This window comes from Protopterus annectens, chromosome 14.part0 (assembly GCF_019279795.1).
Source record: "Protopterus annectens isolate FY-2018-M chromosome 14.part0, PAN1.0, whole genome shotgun sequence".
Lineage (NCBI taxonomy): Eukaryota > Metazoa > Chordata > Ceratodontiformes > Protopteridae > Protopterus > Protopterus annectens.
This window is the reverse complement of record NC_056748.1, coordinates 876,377,250-876,402,747: the sequence shown is the minus strand read 5'-3', so window position 1 is coordinate 876,402,747 and position 25,498 is coordinate 876,377,250. Positions and strand designations below refer to the sequence as shown.

Here is a 25,498-nt window from a genome sequence, read left to right as displayed (position 1 = left end):
CCAGGTATAGAATTTGTTGGCAGGGTACAAGATGTGATTTCTTTTCGTTTATGGTATACCCCAGAGAAGTTAGCAATTTCTTTACAAATGCCAGATGATTTAATAGTATGTCCTGGCTTTCTGCCTGAATTAGACAATCGTCCAGGTATGGGTAAAGGGCAGTGCAGAGAAAGTACAGTTGTGTACATTTACCATAAATGTAGATGTTCGAATGTCTTCACTGTCGCAGTCATCACTGTAGGGTTCTTCCTGCCGGCAGTCAGCCCTCGGTCGGCCAGAATCCCAAAGCCTGGAGTGCAGGCCGCTGTGTACTCACCCTCCCTGACGTCAGTGCGCCAGGGGTACAAAGCTCCCAGCCGACGCCATGTTCTCCAGTTTTTCTTGCCCCAGATGTCAGGTGCCCAAAAGTAAAGGCTAAAAGTAAAACAAAAATGTAACATACAACAAACCCCATACCCTGTAGCAAATACACCTCAGAAGAAGGGTGAAGCAGGGAACCACACCAATAAAAGTATAAGAGGGGACAGGAGGGTGGGTAACCCAGACTGCAACAGTGAAGACACTCTAACATCTACATTTATGGTTAAGTGTACAACTGTACTATGTTCATCGTGTTTTACTGTTGCAGTCATCACTGTAGGGTTGAATCCCAAAGCTGAGATAAAGGGTGGTGGTTATTGAGTAGAAGGGGCAGCTAGAAGACCTTGTAAGACTGCAGAAGCAAAGCCCGCCCTAGACTTAGAATAAAGAGGGAGATTATAATGCTTAGAGAAAGTATGCACTGAACTCCAAGTTGCAGCTTCCAAAATATCTTTGGTAGGGACTCCCCTGAGAAAGGCAGCTGAAGTAGCAGCAGCTCTGGTAGAGTGTGTCCTAATTTTTCCTGGGATTTGCTTTCCATGATGAGAGTAACAAAATCTGATTCCATGAGCAATCCATTTAGAAATGGTCTGTTTTGAAATACCTTTGCATTGGGAATTTGCTGCATAAGAAACAAACAGTTGTTCAGTTTTCCTGGTATCCTTGGTTCTGTCCAGGTAAAAGCAAAGCTGCCTGTGCACTTCCAAAAAATGCAAGATCCTCTCCCCCTTATTTTGTGGATTAGGGAAAAACGTTGGCAGGTGAATAGTTTGGTTTAAGGCCACTTTAGAAACCACTTTAGGCATGAAAGTAGGGTTAGTCCTCAAAGAAACCCTGTCTTGATGAAAAATAATGTAAGGTTCCACAGCCATGAGCACTTTTAACTCCGAGACTCTCCTGGCTGAAGTTAAAGCCAGTAGGATAACAGTCTTCCATGATAAATACTTTATATCAGATGTGGCAGCAGGCTCAAAAGGAGGCAGAGTAAGTTTTTCCAGGACATAATTGAGGTCCCAGGCAGGAATGGGTGGTGTCCTAGGGGGTCTTGAATTATTTGCTCCTCTGAGATATTGTTTCAGAAGTGGATGTGAAAAAATTGGAGGATCTGAATTATAATGTGCAGAGATAGCAGAGGCATGTATTTTTATGGAGGAAAAAGATAAACCCTTATGCAACATATCTATTAGGTAATGTAAAATCAATGGAATATTTGGAATGTGAGGATCTGATTCCTGAGCATGCATCCAGGTGCAAAATCTCTTCCATTTACCTTCATAAGATTTCCTAGTGCTAGGCCTTCTGGCTTCTAAGATAACATCCATGACCTGTTTGGAAAGGGTAGGATTAATCGTAGACCCTGAATACGCCAGGCTGCCAGGCTGAGAGTTTTAATATGAGAGTGCAGGACCTGGCCCTGATGTTGAGACGAAAGATTTGGAATCTGAGGTAGAATCCAAGGAGGTTCCTGGGATAGATTTATCAGTGTTGAGTACCAAAACTGTCAAGGTCAATTCGGGGCTAGTAAGATCAGCTTTGGTTTGTCCTGTTTTATTTTTAATAACACCCTTGGTAGAAGAGGTAGTGGTGGAAAGGCATACCCCGAGAGGTTCCTCTAACTGAATGAGAGAGCATCCACTTTCCATGCTAGCTTGTGATGTGTCCTTGTGCAAAAAGTCTGTAACTGGTAGTTGTGGGGAGATGCAAATAGATATATGTCCGGGCAGCCCCAGGCTTCTGTAATCATCTTGAATATTTGGGTGTCTAGCATCCACTCATGTGGGTCTGACAGGTACCTGCTCAGGCTGTCTGCCAGAGTGTTTTGTTTCCCTGGCCGGAATTGAGCTTGTAGGTCCACTTTGCAAGCTAGTGCTGTGTTCCATAGAGTCATGGCTAGTCTGCAAAGGGGGTAGGAGTGTGAACCTCCTTGCTTGTTTATGTACCACATAACTGTAGTGTTGTCTGTCCATATCAGTAGCTGCCCTGGCTGTAAAAGATCCCTGAAAGCCAAGAGGGCATTCTGCACAGCTAACATGATATGTAGATGCTTCTGATCCTCTGTCCAAAAACCTTGCAGGCCTTTCCCCTGCAAGTGTGCTCCCCATGCATAATCCAAGGCGTCTGTGGTCATCACTTGGTAGGCTGGAGGTAGAATGTAGGCTTTCCCTTTGTTTTGAAGACATGTCATGGCCCACCAATGGAATTCCTTTTGCAGGCAAGGCAAGACAGCAATCACAGTTTCCAGACTGTGACAATGCTGGGACCATATGCTTTTTAGGTACCATTGTATCTTCCTCATATGCAGTCTTGCATATGGTATGAGTAGGATGCAGGAAGCCATGTAACCCAAAGCCTGCAGGAATTTCCTTGCAGTTAACTGAGACATTAACGCAAGGCTTTTGAAAGTTGAAGCCAGCTGAAGTTGTTTTTCTGATGTCAGGAATGCCATCTGGGTTGTTGTGTTTAAAAGAGCACCCAGGAAAGTTATCTGTTGAGTGGGTGTCAAATTTGACTTTTTTACGTTCTCAGTGAATCCCAGGTACTTGAGTAGACTTTGAACAAATTCCAGGTGCTGGAGTAAAATGTCCTTGCTATCTGCTTGAATAAGGCAGTCGTCCAGATAAAAGTAAATTTGAATTCCCTTGAGTCTGCAGTAAGCTACTACTGGTGCCAGGCACTTGGTAAAGACCCTGGGCGCAGTAGACAGGCCAAAGGGCAGCACAGAGAATTGGTAATGTTTCGAGCCTGCCTTGAACCTGAGGTATTTTCTGCACTCCTGTCTGATAGGAATGTGTAGGTAAGCCTCCTTTAAATCCAATGTCACCATCCAGGCATTTTTGCTCAACATTGGCAGGAGCTGCTGCAGAGTAAGCATCTTGAATTTTGGTATCTCCATGAAAGTATTTAAGACTGACAGATCCAGGATGGGTCTCCAAGTATTTTGCTTTCTGGGAACTAGAAAGAGTCATGAATAAAAGCCTTGTCCCGTCTCTGAATTTGGAACCAGTTCTATGGCCATCATAGCCATGAGGGACCTCACCTGTTTTAATGCCTCTGCCCATTGAGTTTTTGGTAGGTCTGGCCATCCATTTGGTTTTGGTAAGGTGTGAAAGTGGAATTTGTAACCTCTTAAAACTACATCCAGAACCCACTTGTCTTGGGTTATGTAAGTCCAATTTCGGTGAAAAAGAAAAAGTTTCCCTCCCAGAGGAGCTTCCAGGAAAGATGTTCCTGGAGCCATGCAGGGGGAGTCATTGAGCCCGTTTCCTATAAGGTTAAGACCTATTCTTCTCCACCCCTGGGGGTGGAAGCACTCCACTGTCTAGGTCTATAAGAGGTCTGTGCTTGGGCCCTCCCACTGGGGCGCCTATATCGACCCCTCTGAGGCCTGTCCGAGCTGGGAAAGGACCAATTTTTAGCTGGCCAATTTCTGCTAAATCTAGGAGGCTGAACTTGTAAGAAATCCTTAACCGTTTGCATGGATTTTGCCTTATCCTCCATTTTCTTTATAACCTCTTCAGCCTTAGACCCAAACAAAACATTATGTTGAACAGGAGCATCCAGTAACTTTGCTTTCACTTGATCAGGCAAATTTTGTTCCTTTAACTAAGCATGCCTTCTAATGACCGTGCCAGTGGCAGCCGCCCTGCAAGAGGCCTCCAAAGCATCAAAACCACAGTGTAAGGTATGTTTCCCCACCTGCTCAGTAGCATGCATCAAATCATGTAATTCCTTATTGTCTGCACATGCAGAAATGGTACCCAGTTTTTGTTTCATAACAGACAAAAGGTATTGCTGATATTTCAACATATGAATTTGACAATTTAAAGCCCTAATAGATAAAGTAGCAGAAGTGTACACTTTTTTGCCCCATCTCTCCAAAGTTCTAGAATCCTTATCTGATGGAATAGGGTTCTTAGTAGTGGTGGCCTTAACACCCTTAGGACCCTGAGAAATGGTTTCTGGATCAGCAGTAGGATTTTTATACAGAAACTGGTGGGAGTCAAGGACTCTGTAATATCTATCAGGATTAGCAGGGACCGGAGGAAAGGAGTCCGGAGTTAAATTAAGACTCAGAAAAGACATCATCCAACAATATCCAAAATAGGAGGAATAGCCTGTGTTGGGGAAGAAGAAGGAAATCCCTAAGCCTTCTCTTAGATTCAGAGTACTCCTGTCCTTCCCAGTGAAAATGTTCCCTCATGTCATGTAAAGTTTCCCCAAAAGAATAATCCTCAGCAGGAGAAGCTGAAGGAAAGGATTCCTCAGCATCAGAATCCTCATAAGGAGGGAAAGTATAATCCTGTTCAGAGGAAGACACTGAAGAGATAGATGCCTGATCAGAAGATTCATAATCCAATTCTTGTCTTGGCCTTTTGTCTGGAGGGGGATGTGAACCCCTAATCATAGTTAGCAAGTCCTCCGCCATTTTAAGCATTTGTTTTTGAGATTTAGGTCCCGGATCAGAGGAGGCCTGGGCTTGAATCTTTGTTTGAGAAGGAGTCTTTGCCTTTACCTGAAGCTGCGTAGGCCAGAAAACCCCCTCGGATGCCGGTACCTGCACAGCGGCTCTGGACCCATCTGAGGGAGCATTATTCGAAGGTCCTGCACCTGGAGTATTCGAAGGCCTAGTTGGCTCCTCGTGGGAGTCCATTTCGGCAAGCGGTTCTGTAATGGCCGATGACAGGGGCTGCGAAAGCGCCTCACTGACGATGGCCGAACCGGCAGCTGGCTCTGATTGTAAACTGTCGTCTGATTTGGACCTCGGAGGCCTATCCTTATCCTTGTGCCTTTTATGAACTCCGGTAGTCGGAAGCGTGTCCGACGACATGTTATAATTAAATCGCCTCCCAAAGTAATGAAAGGCAAAATCGTATCTCCGTTTAATAGTACATTGATTAAATCTAGCACAAAACCGACAACTAGCTACGTGGTCAGGGCCTAGACAAGGAATACAGTAAGAGTGAAAATCCTTATGAGGTATTTGCTTCCCACATGAAATACAATTATTAACTTTTTCTGACATCGGTCTGGAGCAAGAAAAAAGTTTCCCCAATGGGGTACTTAGCTTTGAAAAGAAGAATGTCTTCGGTATGAACCACCAAAAATAACAGGAGTCAGCCGACCGGCACTTGCGAACTGCTTCCACCGCGCGGCAAGAAAGACTGGAGAACATGGCGTCGGCTGGGAGCTTTGTACCCCTGGCGCACTGATGTCAGGGAGGGTGAGTACACAGCTGACGCCAGACCCAAACTTTGGGATTCTGGCTGACCGAGGGCTGCCTGCCGGCAGGAAGAACCCTACAGTGATGACTGCAACCGTGAAACCCGATGAACATCTGATAGTGCATGTAGCCTGCTCTGAAGCGTAGGTATCTTCTACAAGATTCCCTTATTGGGATGTGCAGGTAGGCTTCCTTTAAATCCAGTGTTGCCAACCAGGCATTTTTACCTAGCATGGGAAGCAGCTGATGAAGAGTTAGCATCTTGAATTTTGGGATTACCAAAAATATGTTCAGGACAGACGGGTCCAGGATAGGACGCCAAGAATTGTCTTTTCTGGGTACCAGGAAAAGTCTTGAGTAGAAACCTTGTCCTCCATTCTTCTTCTGGGACAGGCTGAATAGCCCTGATGCTTGAAAGAGAAAGAACTTGCTTTTGAACCTCTGCCCACTGATTTGGGGGTAGGTCTGGCCAACTGTTTGGGGTTGGTAAGGAGTGGAAGTGGAATCTGTATCCTTGGGAAACTATATTTAAAACCTATTTGTCCTGGGTAATGAGTTCCCAATTTTTTGCATGCAGGGCAATCTTTCCCCCTAAAGGAACAGTCAGTTGAGCAGAGCTTGGAAGGTTTAAAGTTAAGTCATTGAGATAGTTTACCATAGGGGGGAGTCTTACTACTCCCTGCTTGGAAGTAGGAGCCCCCCACTGCTTAGGCCTTTGAGTACCTTGGGACTGAAACCTGGGTGCTCTGCTGGTTCTGGGTTTGGACTGAAAGAGGCAGGAAAGGACCAATCCTTAGAGGGCCAATGCCTACTAAATCTGGGAGGCTGTACTTGCAGGAAATATTTAACAGTTTGCATAGATTTAACTTTTTCCTCCATCTTTTTAAGTACTACTTCTGCTTTGTTGCCAAACAGGCAGTCTTGGTTTAAGGGAGCATCCAGTAATTTAGCTTTAACATGATCTGGCAAAGATTGCTCCTTAAGCCAGGCATGCGTTCTAAGTACAGACCCTGTGACAGCAGCCCTGCAAGATGCCTCTAATGAATCAAAACCACATTGCAAAGTATGTTTTCCAACTTGTTCAATAGAATGCATTAAATCCTGTAAATCTTTATTTTCAGCACAGTCAGGAATCAACATCATTTTCTGTTTAAGCAATCCAATAATATGCTGCTGATACTTTAACATATGAAACTGGCAGTTTAAGGCCCTAATGGCCAAAGTTGCAAAAGTGTATACCTTCTTACCCCATCTATCCAGCACCCTGGAATCTCTATCAGAGGGGGTAGGATTTTTGGCAGTAGTAGCCTTAATGCCCTTGGGTCCCTGTGAAATGTTCTCAGGATCTGCAGTACAATTTTTAAAAAGGAACTTGTGAGAGTCAGGTACCCTATAATACCTATGAAGTTTTCTGGGAGCAGCAGGGAAAGTGTCAGGGGCCAGGCTAGATTCCGAGAAGGCATCATCTACTATGTCCAGTACAGGAGGGATAGCTAAAGGCCTGTGTTGAAGCAGGAGTAAGAATTCCCTAAGCCTCTTTTTAGAGTCAGAGTAATCCTGGCTTTCCCAGCGGAAATGCTCCCTAAGAGTATGCATGGTTTCACCAAAAGAAAAATCCTCTGGAGGGGAAGCAGAGGGAATGGAGTCCTCTGCATCAGAATCCTCATAGGTACATAAGGGGCAAATCCTGGTCATCAAGAGAAAACAGAAATTTCAGAATCCTGATCAGAAGAATCAGAAGGAAAATCAGTCCTTGGTCTCTTAGAGGGAGAAGGGTGGCTTCCCCTGATTACAGTAATAAGGTCTTCAGCCATTCTTATCAATTGTTTTTTAGGCATAGGAGCCTGACCATTTGGTCTGGGCATCGGTTTTGTGGGCATGGATCGAGTTTTAGGCCTTGAAGAAGAAGATGGCATCGGTTTAATATGCAAGTCAGTAGGCCTGAATACACCCTCAGAAGCCGGTGCCTGCACAGCAGCTCCAGACCCATCCAAGGTAGAGACATCCGCAGGTTCCACAGTTGAAGAAGCATCTCATGGCATACTGGACTTTGAATGAGTCTGAAGTAGCAGGTATCAGGGGCTGCGAAAGCGCCTCACTGAGTACCGGTGAACTGGTGACTAGCTTAGGAGAAGAGTCATCGGCAGCTTTGGACCTATGCGGTCTGTCTCTATCTTTGTGTTTTTTTGGAATGTCGGTAGTCGGGTGGCTTACTGAAGCCATTTCTGGATAATTGAACCAAGTACCAAAGTATTTAGATGCAAAAATGAACCAACAATGAATAGTATGAGGTTTGAATAAGGCACAAAACCGACGATGAATAGTTCATTGTTTAAATAAGGCACAAAACCGACAGCGAGGTACACCGTGGTCAGGGCCTAGACAAGGAATGCAGTACGAATGAAAATCTTTATGAGGTATTTGCTTCCCACAAGAAATACAATTGTTAACTTTTACTGACATTGGTTTAGAGCAAGAAAAAGGATCCCCAACAGCATACTTAGCTTAGTTTAAGACTTCGGATCTGAAACTCAAAAACAAAAATTTCATGAGTCGGCCGACTGGCACTTGCGAACTGCTTCTGCTTTGGGCACCACATGGCAAGAAAGAATGTTGTAATAGCGTCAGCTGCATGCTTTATACCCCTGACTACCTGACGTCATGGAAGATGAGACAGCAAACGATGCAAGACCCAAGACTTTGATAATCAGGCCGACTGAGGGCTACCTGCAAGCAGATAACCCAAATGTGATGACTGCAACAGTGAAACACGAAAAACATCAGAAAGTGCTCTTCCAAAATGGGTCCCCACAAAAATAACGAGTAGAGGAAGCTCCCAGATGTCCTGGTCAAATTTTCTATAGCAGTATAAATACCAACTCATGTTTCCCCAAGAAGAGGCTACTAGCCTATATGGGCAAGCCCAACCAATAAAGGATAAATAAAATAAAAATAAATGTTAAACTCAACACAAATTCTAAAAGCAAAGACATGGCGGGGTGTTTGGCATCCCTTTTGCCCAACAGCAGCCACTGATATGATATCCAATACAACTGAACAGAAACACTGCCTTTCATTTGTTATGACTTAACCTTCACATTGCAGTACCACTCTGCTAACCTTCAGTATTCAGTGAAGGTAGTGAGATGTTTAAGGGGGCGGGGGGGGGGGGGGGCACTGCATACATCAACAAACAAGGTATAGAGCCTAATTGTCATGCCAAACCACTAATTTATGACAAGTTCTGCTGTTAAAAGCACACAGCAGCATGTTAAAATGGGTAAATTGGTACTACTGGATATGAACATTTCCAATGCCATTAAAAATGTTTAAGAATGGAATCAAGGAGCATTCTGTTGAAAGCAACAGGATGGCTTTTGTAATTAAATTTTAGAAATGGCAGAAACAAAGAGGTTTCTGACACTTACTGAATATAAACTGTAACTGATCTTGTAAAAAAAAGTCTGAAAGAAGTACGCATGCCTAATCATACAGTTTATTCTTTACAAGACAGAAAAAAAAAAAAACAAGTCAAAAACTGGTGCTTTTGAGAATCTGTCGCTCTGCTGATAGGTATATCAGCCTGCATGGACAATGTAAACTATGCAATGTAGTGTACCCAAATGGATCCCTATCAGATAGATGACTTGAGTTTTCAGAAACTCAAAACTCATGTGGTCGAGTCCATATGATCGAGTTTCCGAAAACTCAAACATCCAAAACTAAAAACACAAAACTCTACCTTTTTTTAAGATTTTGCAGGGGGGAAAGCCCCCCCCCACCACACACACACACACCCTCCACAACCGCTGCAAATTAGATATACTAACTCCAAGATTGCACTACAGCGAGGAAAAAGGGTAAACGTCTCTTTCTGCAATGTACAGCAATCTCCATTCAAAACCTTTGAGTTTTCGGAAACTTGATCATATGGTTTCGACCATATGAATTACGAGTTTCTGAAAACTCTACCATCTGATAGGGATCCACCAAACACAGCACTTAGGATCCACCACAAGCAAAACAATACATGCCAGCTGCCGCAGGACTTATGCCCCTCCAAAAACTGTGGATCAAGCTTTCAAGTACAACAAAATGTTAAGCAACCTCATTTAGCACTTAAGTTGTACACTTGTGCCACATTACTCTACACTCAGTATAGGAGTACACATCATCTTTCCTCAAAAATGTCATACTTCATCTACAAACTATGTTAGTTTGCTAATCTTACACCACATATATTTGTCATATGACAAACAAAAATACCAATGTTTTTATTATCAGTTATGTAACCATGGCAAGCATATAAAAATGATATTACCCAATATTGCAACAGAGGAAGAAATAAAAGAGTCAATTCAAACAATATGTTTTTATTATCAGTTATGTAACCATGGCAGACATATAAAAATGACATTACCCTATATTGCAACAGAGGAAGAATTAAAAGAGTCAATTCTTTTACAGGCTGAACTGAGGTTGTCTACATGATATGTGGTTATGGTAGTTGCACAGAGATGCAGGATTAAGCAAATGGAGATTAAATTATTAAAACCTAAATCTGAGGTATGTGCTAGAGCTGTTCTCAGCTTTTTAACCTTAAAAGTACAATGCCAATAGTGTTCTCCCTTTATTGAAATGACTCAGTCCAGCAGAAAAATATCAAAACTCTGTTAACCTTCGTAAAACAGACAATAAAAGCAGTAAATACTTTAAATACACTTTGTGTCTTTCGGCTTTTCCCGGTTAGGGGTCGCCACAGCGGAACTCCGGTCCGCTAATGATTAGCAGTAGATTTTTACGTACTGGCTTGCCGGGCCTAACGCACAACCTTCAACGAAGGAACGCTCATTCACACATGTCGCCACACAGAAGACGCTCTAACTGAGAATGGAATGGGCAACGTCTAACTGTGAGGCGACAACGCTACCGCAGCACCACCAAAAATTATTTTTACAAAAAAGATTAAAATGTATTTAAGTTTTACTGTTTACTCAGTTTTTTTTTATCTATAACCACACCCACACAATGATAGCATTGTTATGTACTAGATAATACACTATTTGACTCAGAAACAGGAAGTAATGTTAAATGAATTAACACTATGAACTAAGTTTTAGGCAAACAAAAACATCAAGAAAGAAATAAAATTGATAAAGATTAATGTGATTTTTGTGGGGGGGGGGGGCAAATATTTGACAACATTACTAGAACAATGATCCACAGGGAAGCAGAATGTAAGAAAATACCACCCCTGCTGGTGGGTCTTCATGCAAAGAAATCATTCAAAAGATTAAGCTGTGATCTTGAGGAATAGGCAACAGAAGCATTTTAATTCTGATAAAATAATAAGGTTCAGTAGGAGGTTATATGAGAGATCTGAGGTGAAAATTAAAATTGGGGGGTGCCTCTCTATGTTTCATTTGGGTCCTCTTTTCCTTTGTTACTTGAATTACACTTGGATCTATTGGCAAAGAAAATATGGGACTCAGAAATTCAAGGATGTAATTGGTATAGTCATCAAGAAGAGTTGACGTCTTGCTGATATAATATTTTGTACTTGATAAAACCAGAGGAGGACATTTCAGTGTTATGGAACACCCTGAGACAGCTTCAAGTATTTTCAGGATATAAAATTAATGAAGACCGAGCAAACGCAATAGCTGTAAACTATCTATCCACACACAAGTTGGTTTTGCAAGACCCATATTTATGGGAACATGATAAAATGAAGTACTTAGGAGTATGACTAAAAAGGATTTTGTCATGGCAGCTAAAGATAAGTGGGAAGAGACTAAACAAAAGATAACACAAAAACTAAGAAATAAGAAGCTCTCTTTTATGGGTATCGATAGCAAAATACAAGCAGTGAAAATGTTTTTAAATCTCTTTAGCTTCATACACGTCAGGCATATTTTTAACATCCAGAGGAGAAGTTGTGGATAGCAATTAATAAAGAGTTGAAGGATTTTATCTGAAAAGGGAAGACGGCACTTGTCAATTGGGATAAGTTGATCCTTCCAATAGAACAAGATAGTTTGGGATTACCTGATTTGAAGGGGTATTTCAGAGCTACAAAGTTAAGGTTCTTATACATAGCACAAGCAGAAAGCTATAATTCAAAGGGGTAAGAGATGATGAAACAGGGGAGAAGCTCAAGAAATAAGGAGAGACTGGGAGTTTGCATTCAGATCCTTAAGGAGAATAACCATAACCACAGAGAATATTATATTCATAAAGCATAACCACAGAGAATATTATATTCATAAAGCAGCAGAAAGCATACTAAGAACTAAGCCAACACTGGAAAGGAGAAATGAGATTCTGCCAATAGGGATGACTGCTATTAGTGGTACAGAGAACAGTCAAGAGGGGGCTGGAGAAAGAAGGCAAAAGAAAAAGGTATCTGGAGCAAATAATTATAGAGGGTAAGGTAATAGAATGAGAAGAGGCCAAGAATACATTTGGAATGAAGGCTAGAGATTGCCTTCCCTATCAAGGATTGATATAAGAGTAAAGGCAAAGAGAAAGGAATAGGGGCTCCTAAGTGAAAGGCCAGCACTGGTAGAATTTTTAGGAGAATCTAGAACAGAAGTTGCTATTAAAAACAGGATAATTAGTAGGGCATATAAAATATTGCATGATACCTACAGGAATAAATCAGATAAGTTTAGAAAGGATTGGGAAGAGAGACTGGATAAGCAATTCACAAAGAAACAATCAGAGGATATATGTATGTCTCCCAAACATGCAACAAAGTCTAGAAGATTTAGGATCTTTGCTTGGAAGTGTTTGCATATTTTTATATCCTAGGTATACTCCAAAGAATTTTTCCTCATGCAGATTGCAAATGGTAGAGGTGTGATGGGGAAGAAAGAGGTAATTGGCAACATATATTTTGGGGAGTGTAATGAGCTGGCAGGCTTTAAAAATTTCCTGCAGACTACTCTGTCAGAAATACTGGGTGAGCAAATTGGTGTAACTAAGGAAATTACTTTTTTTTTTTTTTTTTTAGCTGTGATACAAAATTGGAATTGCCTAGACATAGTAAGGGCCTTGCAGAGTTTAATGTATGTGGCTGATAAAAAAAGCAATTACTAGAAAATGGAACCAACTTTACTAGAAGTAGTGAATACAGTAACAGTGATAAAATAATGGAAGTGGGATCTTTAGCAAAGGGTAGGAGCAAATTACATAGAAAAAAAATGAGAATTGTGGGAACAATATACAAAATAATGTTCTAGAGGAGGAATGAGCTTTAAGGGTTGGCAGAAATTAAATAATCTATGTAAAGTTTGACTGATAATGACTGTACAGAAGATAAGTGATGTATATTTGCAACTGAAAATATGTCGATATGGTTTGTTTTACTTTACATAAATGTACGACTGCCTAAATCATAAGTAAGAACTCAATAAAGATGCTTCTTGTTAAAAAAAGGAAAGAAAAAAGTTCTGAATATGTGCTGGTGGTGGTGAGGTATACTCTTGTTTGCTACAAACTGTGGTGTTATGGCATTATTTTTACGTATCAAATAAGTGGCAAGAAACATTAGTGAAGTTATGCTACACAATTAGTCATGCTATAAAACAATGCTGTTCTGAAGGCTGAAAGTACAAAATGCAATACTTCATAGACAAAGCTTGGCCTACTATGAGAAAAGAACTAGTGGGCTGATTTAATGAAGTAGTGGAAAAGGCTACAGCATAAAAAGCAAAATACTTGGCATGACACTTCAAACAATATTCCAAGTGTTCTGCCAGAAATTCATTAGTAGTGGTCTTTGGCAGCACAGGGTCAGTGTGTGAAAAAAATGAAAAATATACTCTTCAAGACTAGGCTGTTGTGAAAGAAATGTTCACTGGAAGAAACAGCTTCCTCACTAAACTATAAGAAATACTAAATGTTTACTGACTGAAACTGAGGATGACAGAATTTCATCACTAATTATGCGGAAAAATTACAAAAGGATGTACTGCTTTCTAGTAAACCTTGTTGTTGAAAAAAAATACTAAACAAGAGATACTAAATGTGAAGCATTTAGCAGCATGCTGCATTAAAATTCAAAGTGAATAAAACAAACTGCAGTAACAAAGTACCTGTTGAATTGTTCTGGAATCTTTCTGGAGATTTTCTCTTGGTGGGACTTTCCCAAATAACTTCCAGCCAGGAGCACTCTGAGTAGAAAACTTAAGGTCTTTCGTTTTTTTGAAGAAAATGTTTCTAGAAAAAAAAGCAAAATGTCACACCATCGTCAGCAAAATAAATTAAAATTGAATGCTAACAAATAATCTGCACATGTCAGATCCCTTCTAATGTACTTTGACTAAAAGTAACTTTAATGTCATGCTATATCACAAAAATAGGGTTTTTTAAAGGCTTTGTGTAGCTTAGGGAGCTCAAGCCATTTTTTTTATTTTTATACGGAACCACAAGAATCTTTAGGAGAGTTAGTAATAAATCCATTCTTGCTATCATCTGCACACTTGGTCAGCTAATGACCTCTAATGTCGTCTTTAACACACACTGCTTTGCCTGGGTCTTGCTGCCATTTTTGCTTTTGTGGCTTTTCTGTATTATACTGGTAGTATCAGTGAAGTAAATGCCCAGGAAACTGGTTCCAGAACAAAGCCGTAGGGTACACCACTGGTGACAAGTGTCGTGAAGGATAGTGTGCAACAAACAGTAAATAGGTTCGGTCATTAAACCAGTTGGCAAGTGAATGGACTACATAGTGATTTATACGGAGGTTGACCAGTTTTGTCAATGATGCCAGAGTAGGGTATGGTGTCAAAAGTTTAGCTAAATCAAGATACATTTTGTGCATGGAGTTACCCTCATCTGGTGCTTCTATGACTCTTACAAATGTGTCAACTAGGTTTAATAGATATGACCTGCTTGTTAAAGTCAGATTGGTTTGGATCTAGGGATTGTAGGTTCCCTATGTCCTTGTTGATGAGGTCCATGATAATAAGCTCCATGGCCTTACAAATGATGCTGGTAAGGCTGATAGGTCTGTAGTTTCCCGGGTACATAGGGGTCACTTGTGCAGACACACTACTCCAGATTTTCTTTAGGCTGCTGTTGCTTATCCAATACCCAGGAACAGTTTGATATGCTTGACACACAGTGCTGACTTTTTGTCACTGGGGTATTTTTGATAGGGAAGGGGTATGCCAGGGAAGGGGTATGGTACTTTGCATATGAAATTCTGGAGATGACAAAGGAAATGAGTGGGATAGGAAATTATACACCAGGATGTTAGTTAAATCCTAAAGGTTTGAATGAGTGATGACATGAGAGAAAAGTCTGAGGTAATGCTAGGTATTACCTCTGAGGTTCTTTACAAAACTAAAGAATGTCTTGTGGTTCTCTTTTACTGACATAGCACATTTCAATTCATAAATAGCTTTGTAGACTTTAATCTTGTTCTTCAGTGATTTAGTAATCTTTTTTGATTTCGCATGCTGTAATTTTGTTCACTTTATTAGAACTATGTGCTTTTTCCTTTTACTGTAAGCTCTGTTTATGGCTGAGTTATACCACATCAGTCTGCTTTTAAACAAGAAGTTATGTCTGTAGTGAATACAAACAGAAACCAGTTATACATTGACAAGGCAGCATAAATTATGAGTGTATGTTGTGGTATTTGACAGAATCACTGATGAGTAGAGGAGTGTTGAACCACCTCACGTCAGCAGCAAGTATGAGGAAAATGGCCTTTAAGAAATCTCTAGAGACAGCTGGGATAGATGGACACTTGCACGCAGACTGTAGAGAGAATTTTACAGTGTTTATCTTATTTTACCAGTGAAGGCTTGACAGTGGGAAGAGAGTAGACTGGTGATAAGCTCAAGTATGTTGGTGCCACTAGTGAGAGTCGGCACTACTTAGCCATGGAAGTTTGCATTGATAAATTCAGGGAAGCATTGTGCACATTTTTGGTTAAGAAGCAGGTCAGTTAATGGAACGATATTTAAAATTCCCTTCAATTATAATGTTTAGGACAATGGAGATGGATTCTAGTTTAATAAGATATGCTTTGTGATCATGACACAGTTAGCCAGAATGTGATATGAAGCCTTGTTTACAGATATTAGGATACACAGGATTTAAAGGTCACTGTCCTGACTAATGTACAGGTAAGGGCATTTTGGATAAAGATGGTGAAGCCACCATAAGGATTACTGCTATCTACACGTATTGGTCTAGACAAGTGGCAGACAATAAAATCTGGTAAGGATTGATGCTGTTACTGCACTGAAATTATGTTTCAATGACATCACAAATATCAATGCTTTCTACAGCCAGAAAGGTGCCGAGCAAAAGCATTTTCTTATTTAGACTCCTAGAGATCAGCAGAACTACACAGACATTAGCTAGATTTGAATTCAGATTTACTGAACAAAATTAAACTGCATAAAAACGCCATGCAGGGGTACAGACTGAAGTCAGTAAGTTAAAGCCCTGGGGAGATGGGTGCAGGTAATATCTGGTGTAACAGGCAGGACAGTCTCCCAACTCTCACCAGGATGACACCCAGTGGACCTCCTCAGAATGCCAACAACCACCAAGCCTTAAAGTCGGTCCTCTTTGATTATGTGACATCATTCTCAGTCATGAAAGGACACTGCTCAAGACAACTTTGTTTAAAGAGCTCCCTCATGTTCCTCTTTGCATAGTCTAAGGGGATTATCACAAATCAGTCATACACATATAGCAATGACCATTTCATATTCATACTTGGGGTGAAGAGACACAAGAACCTTAGTGATATGGCAAATTCTAGCATCTATGAGACATCTGACTGTTACCCTGTCTTTGCTTAGCCACAGTGAGTGGACTGCTTTTGTAGCCAAACCACTCTGGTGACTCTTGTCTCTGGTGGTAGAGGAGAAAGCTATATGTGGTATGGAGTGGATGTCTGTGTGTTGCTGAGGTCTGGCTGCCATGCAAATGATCACAGTGCTATGTCTACGATCTTGTTTTTCAAAGTGATTCTTCAGCACTTCAGCTTAGGATGGTTTTGTGCTTGCCTTGCAGTTTTGTGTAGTGCAGTGTTAGCATGGATAGTGACAGATGTTAATGCATAATATCCCCAGATGTACAATTACAGAATATCAGCAGATAATCTGTTGAATGCATTACCAATGGAGATAGCTGACTACATTGCAATGACTAATCTGCTGACTGTGCTATTAGCTGAGACTGCAATACTGCTCCCTCTGGAACTACACATCCAAAAGCCTCTGTTTTCTGTTGAAAGTTCTTTTAACAACACTGCTGGACACTGAAATGGGACTCTGTTGAGCTGTGATCTAGGACACTCTAGCATTACACATTTAAAAACAAAACAGATCAGAAGAACCCTAAAACAAACATAAAACAGAAGACACAATATACTTATGTCTTCATTTCCTTCGTTAGTCAGTGCAGAGGTCATTCTAAATACCAAATGAATAATGCAGTATGTTCTAGAATATTAAGAAACAAATTAGTACCTTATATACATGAATGTGTAATTACACAATGAAAGGTCACTGTTATACAAAAACATGCACGCTGACTGGTTAGCTCTACTAGCAAGCCCGCTGTACACTGAGCATATACCAAAAGAAAAATGTCCAGCTGCTAAAGTACTACTGAGTGGCCAGACTTTTCTATTGGAATATGCTAAGGAGGGCAGAGCAAAATACAAGAAAAATCAAGTGCGCTCTGCAAAAATAAAGAAACAGAAGTGTAACTGATTTTTCTTCTATTTCTGCACTGTCCCTACTTAATTCTCAGGAGACTCTCGTACCTCTCAACTGTCCAGATCTTCACAGAATGTCCAGATTTTTGCATCACAGTATTGGTCTCTTCTACTTACAAAAATCAGTGTTTTAGCAAGCCAGTGGGGTTGAAGTCATTAAGTAATGACAGACGTTTAACATTCAGTCTTCAGGAAATGCATGCTAAAAAAACAGCAACTGAGATTCTCATTTCTTCTTTGCTTCTCTTCAACAGCACTGATGTACTGTACAACCATGGTAATGTAACTCTCATACACATGCACAGTACATCAGAAAATGCAGAGGAACACTACTGCGCCACAATACAAACACATTATTTAAGAAAAGTAAGCAATTTCTTTCGTAAGTAATGTCACTGTATAATAACAATAACCTGTGGGTGTGGGCATATCAAGATTTACCCACAGTTGGCTTTGTTTAATCATTCAGACTTTGCCCTCATGATCAAACCACCGTTTGAATAACAGTGTAATCTTGAATTTGGGATGCTAAGGGGAAAGTCTCTCGAAGGGCTTAAGAGAAAGTGTTTCCTCTCTCTCTCTCTCTCTCTCTCTATCTCTAGTCTTCTAAGGTCACTGCCCTAAGATAAGTCAGCACACATACACTCTGGGGGTGAACAACTTGTAATGAACTGCTATTGTGTTTAGTTCATAGTTAAAATACATTTCCTTCGAATGTTACTGTAATTTGTTTCACCTAATCTCTGCCATGCAGGTTTCTGAATGCAACCAAGTACACAAGAAGACACAATACAAAAATAAAATTCATACATTGGAATGTTAAGGCAATGCCAACATGGAACAAGTTAAAAGCATGTTTTCATTACTCAAACAGCATTTTCCATATCTGTTGTTTTTACAGAAAACTAAATGCGCCACTAAAGGGATTGATAAGATTTATAAGAAATGAAGAGGATGACGGAAGACAGCTGTGTGCAGTTAACTAAAACAGGCCTTATTATTCTGATCCATCAATCACTCAAACTTCAAGAAAAATGCAATAGCAGAGTGGGTAGATGGTTAACATTGAAAGTACTGGAAAGAAGACTTTTCTAATAGGGAATTTTATAGACAAAATGATTCATTTAGAGGCATTTAGTCAATTTTCCAGAATGGTAGAATAAATGGGTATTTCCCATCATCTCTGCAGTTACAGTGGAAGATTTTGATGTTGCTAAATGCAAAAAAAAAAAAAAGGACAGAATTCCAGCAGGCAGACATCTTCTACATCTAACTAAAGCAGTGAAGAATTTTCTTTAGAATATGAATATTACATACACTTCTAAGGGCCCTGCATCCAGTGGATATTGTTTACGCTTACCTGAGTCCTGCAAGTGAACACCTGTTACTCTCTTTAACATATCACAATGCTGGAGTACTAGAAATGACGGCCTTGAAAGGCCCTATAACATACAGAGGGCGAAGATTCAACACACTCTCAAGAACTAAATAAATTATTGAGCAGGCTTTACAAGAATGTTTACTATCATGAAAAGGGTTAGGATATTAGAAAAGGATGGAAGTACTGGAAACTATACCTCAAAACCATAAAAATACTCCTGAAGGAGAGGAGAGAATATAGGGTACAAAAAACAAGAAAGTTGGAGTAGCATATTAAAGAAAAGTAAGCAGCTTATAAAAAAGGCAAGTGTAATGGCAGGACTCTAAGGTGTGAATTTATGCAGCTTAAGAAGGAAAGCAAGGCACTTCAGCACATGGAGATGGAGGATAGATGGAAAAGGCAGAAACGTCTAGCATGGCCCAAAGGCATATCTTCTACAAAATTCTTGGCCCATATAAAAGAAAGGAAAAGGGAAAGTTATACGATAGCTTTGCTAGATAAAGAGAGAATACTGCAACAAAATGTTTAAAACATCAATCATAGAATGGTATCAGTGTATCAAAACTGGTATGTATTCCAGAATCAATCCAATCTGGTAGAGAAATGCAATTTTTTTTTTACTCAAATGATTTTTATTTTGAAGAAATAACACAATAATTTAATACATTCATAACATTCAATAATTATTTACAGTATTTACATTCAGCCTGACAAAAAGGATTCAGATGAAAACATTTGTAGTTAAATAATAAGTTAATATTTAAACTATGATAGTTAGGAAGAGTGTAGTTCCATCTGTACGGTATCAATCAAATTCACAACTTTCCACCATGGACTATTAGCCAATGGCTTAGGAAAAGTTCTTAACTCTTTTTGTTCTCTTCTCCATTATTATGCATTTCTTCAGTGATGATAGGAATTCCTCCATTGTGGGTGCTACATTAGAGTTCCATCTTCTAGTTTATACATTTTCTGGCTATTGCTAACATTGTCGACAACAAATACAGGTAATCTTTTCTTCATATTATTACTATTAACAATATTCAATAAAATTAAAGACTTTGTCAAAACAAATATATCAGTATAGATAGCTTGAAAAAATGTGTTAATCTCATTCCAATATGGTTTAATATTAGTACTGTCATAAAAATATGAGACCAGTCAGCATTAGTGGACAGATGACATCTCCAACATAACTTGCTGTTTGAAGGGGTTATTTTTGAGAGTTTCTCAGGTGTCAAAAAGGATCTGTGTAGAAATTTCCAATACAAAATATCCTCCAGAATTGTGAGTAAGAAGTTAGTTTAACTGAAAATAAAATGTTTGCTTTATCTTCCATTGATAATGATACTTGAAACCCTTTAGTTAGATATTGCCAGTAAGTATCTTTAGGAGCTGTCTTGTAGACAAAGTGTTAATGATAATTCATTCTTAACATTGATGATATTACATAGAATTCCAAAAATCCAGTTTACAATTTTTGGTATGGTTTTGAAGGATGAGTTATGTATTACTCTACACAGATCCTTAGTGTGTGTTGTGACACTCTGAAGAACCAACCAGTCATTAGGGGATAGGCCATAGGTTGACAATATACTTTGTGTGTTCAAAGCTTGTTGGTTTTCAATACATTGCAACCAACAAAATAGGTTATTATTTTCCCATAAACCAAAAATCTCTCTATGTGCTTTATCAGGGAAATCCCTTGTAATAGTAAATGGTATTACAAATCTATGCCACAGTTTTATATCTAAATATGTGTTAATACATTTTCTAAACACATCAAAAATAGTTTATTAGTGTTAGTTTAGTTAATTTTGTTGTACGATACTGTAAATTTAAACTTAAATAGTGCCATATCTTGTTATCTTTGTCAGTTACCAAAGCATTATTTGATAAATAAGTTTCATTCATTAGTATAATGAGTGTAACTGTTTCCAATTGGAAGAGTATCTTGGATTTATCCAATTAGTCACTATTTTAATTATAAATGCCTTTATATAAGTTTCACTCTCTGGGAATTTTAACCCCCCTTGTTCCCATTTTCTGATATGATGAGAATATGTCACTCTATTGCTTTTGGGGCACCATAGGAATTTCACCAGAGTTGAAGTGATTTCTTTAAGGATTTTCTTTCCTGGTGGAAGTATAAGGGCTTGTGCTATATATAATATTTTAGGTAACAAAACCATTTTTATCAGTTGTAACCTATCATCAAATTTTATAAACAAATTATTCCATTTGCTTATTAATGTCTTGATTAAGTCTATGGCTTTAGCATAGTTAAGCTGTAAGGTTTCCTCTATATTCTTTCCTAGGACTATTCCTAAATAGTCTAGAGTTGAAACTCGGCTTCCAATAATATGATTAACTGGAACCTGTATGTTCTTTTTTTTTATTTAATAATAAATATTTTGATTTAGATTTGTTGAAGGAGAGTCCTGAGATTTTTTGGACATTTGTTGTTACTACAGCCACTTCACCTAACACTTCCTTAGAGTTGGTTAAGGTAAGTAAGACATCATCAGCAAACATCATTATTTTAGAAATATATTGGTCATATATATTTATACCGCTTATCTTTGGGTTATTACGTATTAAAATGGCAAGTATTTCTACGGCCAGAGCAAATAGGATAGGGGACATGGGACATCCTTGTCTAGTACCTTTAGTGATTTGGATTGCTTTGGAAGTAAATGGATCTAATTTGACATATGCTAGATTATTTTCATAGATTTTCTTTATCATTGTTATAAAAAGGGGGGAAATCAAATAACTGTAGGACTTTAAATAAATAATCCCAATTTAAGAAGTCAAAGGCTTTTTGAATATCTAGACCTATTACCAATGCTTCATGGTTTCCTCTATTGAGGTAATCTATTAGAGTTAAAACTCTTTTAATATTATCCTGTGTATACCTGTTATGTATAAAACCAGTTTGGTCTTCATTAATTACTTTAGATATGGGTATTTTCAATCTATTGACCATAATTGACAAATAGTTTATAATCATTATTCAACAAAGAAACTGGTCTCTATGAGTTGCAATGATTAGGGTCCTTATTCTCTTTTAATATAGGGGAAATTAGAGAACATCTCCAAGAAGGAGGAATATTTGCTAATGTTTGAACTTCAAGAAAGGTTTTATGTAGGAGAGAGTTTATAGAAGAAGGGAACAATCGATAAATTTCGATAATTAAGCCATCTATTCCATGTGCTTTATTAGACTTACTTCCTTTAATCCCATCTATAATTTCCTTTTGAGAAATAGGTTTTTGTAGATCTAACTTAAGTTCCTCAGGAATTCTTGTTATGTTGGGAACTATATTCTCTAACTTCTCACATTAATTTGTACTTATTTTATTTTTATGAAGCTCTGCATAATGATAATTAAAAGCCTCCCGAATGTCCCCTATGTCCAAGACTTTTTTCCTTTTCCCTTCATGAAAGATACTATCAATGTTATTCATTGTTGATTGTATTTTAACTTTCATAGACAGGTTATGAAGATGTTTAGGAGAGGTAGCATAAGAATTTAATTTCAGTTTTTCCATAGCTAAATTAGTTTTATGGGATAACATTTCATTGTATTTCTTATTTGCTTCTTCTATTTTCTTATTATTATCTGTAGCAATTACGTTTTTATTAGATTTAAGAGATAATATTTGATTTTGGAGTTGCTGTAACTCTGAGTCCCATTCTTTGATTTTATTTTTGTACCAGCTAATGGTTTTACCATATAGATAAGCCTTAAGAGAATCCCAAACCATAATTGTGTTTGCTTCAGGTTTATAATTAATCTCTAAGAAAAGTTGAAGTTCAGAAGTTATCCAAAATTTAAAGTCTTTAATTTTTGTGATATATGAAGGAATCCTTGAAGTAATAACTAATTGATTGAATTCCAAGTGTATTGTTAACAACAGAGAATTATGATCTGCAAAGAGAGAAGGGTGTATTGAAAAATTCAAGATTTTAGAATAAAGATCTTGCGAGATATACATTTTATCTATTCTAGTTTGGGTGCCATCATGTCTATAATCCTGGTGTGAGAATAGTAAAGAATTTGGTCCCAAAGCTTTAAAGGTATCTTTTAATTTAAACATCTCTGTCCATTTTTTAACTGTTTGGCTGAGGACAATAGTCTAGGAGATTTCCTATTGGTAGTTTCTGTAATATCTGTGATACAATTGAAATTACCTCCTAGTATATTACTTTATTACAACTACTTCTAAAGGTAAGTGTTTCTTAGCTAGTCCAAACCCATACCTGGGAACCAGTATAAATTAACCAGGGTCCAAATTCTATTATTAAACATAAATATAACTAAGGCCATGAGTCCATCATTATCTACATGTTTGTAATTGATTTGGGGATTTAAGAAAGTCTTTTTCCGTAGAACTGTTACTCCTCTGGTCTTATTTTTATAAGAAGATTGAGCAAGTACTGTGTATTCCTTAGGGTCCCACATAAATATGTAATTTATTTTAAAGTGCGTCTCTTGGAGAAAAACTACTTGAGCCTTGCTTAGTTTAAGAGACATTAGTAGGTTGGCTCTCTTATATGGGTTGTTTAAGCCATTAGTACTTAAGGATATCAAAGTTAAATCCATATCAGAATTCTGTAAAGATAAATAATTAAGGAACTTGTATTAATAGAATCCTGTATACATAATACTCTTCCTGAATAGACAATAGAATATCAACTGCTGTATTTCTATTTATCTCAATCCAAATAACTTTCCCCAAGAAAGATAAAAGTAAAACAATTGCATCAGGCATTTCAAAACTAGAAAAACAGTTAAATAAAAAAATAGCATATTTCACTCTGATATAAACTTTAATACACCCTTATACATGGAATGAGATACATTCTTAGTATAGCAAACAAAACTAAATTTGCTAGGCTACCTATCCCAACCATCAACCTTTGTTGGTTCGAGCCCATGAAAACAAAGTAAAAAATGGAGAATATATTATAAATTAAGAGAACAATAGTAGTGATAAACCACTAATTAGATATTGATTCCAGTTAGGTTTTAGAGATGAGTTACATATGCTATTATTAGAAACATTAAATATTTATACAGTAATTATTCACAAAGGAAGTAAGATACATATTAGGATATATATAATCTGAATTTAGTGCTTAATAGACTAAGGAAACATTAGCTTTATTAACAAAAACTTCAAAATGCAGAACAAATCAAAGAATCATTTAGCATTTGTATTTACTTGCCCTCTGAATAAATCTTATTATGACAAACTCCCACTAAATAAAAATTTCCCGAGAACTGGGTGTTCGCACATAGTGAGTGTGTGTCATTCCCAAAAGATGCTAACATAGATTTTTAGAAATATTCCATAAAACATATTTGTCCTTAATTAACTCCTAAACTTTTGGAATAGCAGATGTTTAAATAACTGAATAAAATCAATAATAATTAAGTGGCATCATTTAAAATGACAAAAATTAGTAAAAAAACATTTATATAAAACTTACTATGGATAACAGGTCTTAAAAGTGAATGACTCAAAGACAAAATTAAGATAGAGATGGTTGTAAATATCTACCACAGTAATAGGGCAATACTGAAACTCATAACTTGTTTGTTGTATTAACACAAGTCATAGATATTACTGAGCTATTTCCTGTCATAAAGTGCTAATATACTAAAAAACATGACTTTATAACTGAAAACATGACATCTGAAATATAAATAATATCTAGGATACAATAAGGAAATCAACATATTAAATGCAAAATAATTATAATTCAATCAAAATTATTCATACATATATTTGCTAGGATTTAGTATGGTGTTTGGGTATCCTTACAGTTATTACCATTAGTCATAAGCATTTCCTGTAAATGTATAAGCCTATACTAAACACTTGCTAACTGCATAGGAAAGTTATTTATAAAGATCTATTTATACAAAACTCCAGTATATTCACTAGAAATAGTGGCTATAATTAACTGTTTACAAGAAAAAATAATATTTCTGTATATATTTGATCACAAAATATAGTCACTACTATAAAAAGGAAACCATGAATATGTTTGCAGACGGTGTAGCTCATAATTCTTGTAAAAGAAGCCTACTATGCTATATTAACCAATCAGAGACTTGACATTCACAATTAGGCTTGCATATACACATTAGATGTAATGTAATCTGATCTGCATGCATAGAATGCATGATGTCACGAGCTAAGTAAGAAAGCATCTGATGTTGTAAATCTTTGTTTATTCATTACAATTAGGACTTCTGTTTCGTCCTCGGAACCAATACAGCCGTTTCCAAGCTTGCGCCAGCCAAAAACTCTCAGCTAAGACCTACCCATAATGCCCCTCTCCTAGTTACTCCAGATCTCGTTTGCCATGTTCTTTGTCAGACGTGCTAGCCACCTCTCTCAAAGCTAAATGGAAAATTGTGATTTTTAATATAGTTTCTCCTCAAATTTCTTATTTTTTAGTCAATTTAGCCTTTTCTCACTGTCGCCTATAACCTACTTCTATTCCCTACCCTTTACCTTGGTAATTAAATTTCTACCATTGTTGGTACTATCCCTCTCTCCTGCCTTTGGTAGGCTCTTCCTTACCACTTGTGGTATTTTTTTAATACCATTGTTGGTATTCTCTCACTTTTTTCTCTCCCTTCTTTTGTTTCTTCTGTTAGGATAGCCTTGTTGCCTTACTATGTCAGACAAAGCTAAGTTGGGTTTTAAACAGTGTGACAAGTGTGGGTGTAAGATGCCCAACTCGGACGGACATGCTCATTGTG

General features: G+C 38.1%; 1 protein-coding gene across 5 annotated transcripts in view; it reads right to left on the bottom strand.

The window, feature by feature from the left end:
- TBC1D12 (TBC1 domain family member 12) overlaps nucleotides 1-25,498 on the bottom strand; it is a 1,516,811-nt gene that overhangs the window by 1,010,172 nt on the left and 481,141 nt on the right. For 3 of the 5 annotated variants that reach the window (XM_044056656.1, XM_044056658.1, XM_044056657.1), the window contains exon 2: nucleotides 13,681-13,804. In XM_044056656.1, coding sequence (XP_043912591.1) covers nucleotides 13,681-13,804 — 124 coding nt within the window. Of the gene's footprint in view, nucleotides 1-13,680; nucleotides 13,805-25,498 lie in introns of those variants that run through there. The other 2 variants (XM_044056659.1, XM_044056661.1) reach the window with 1 other exon arrangement.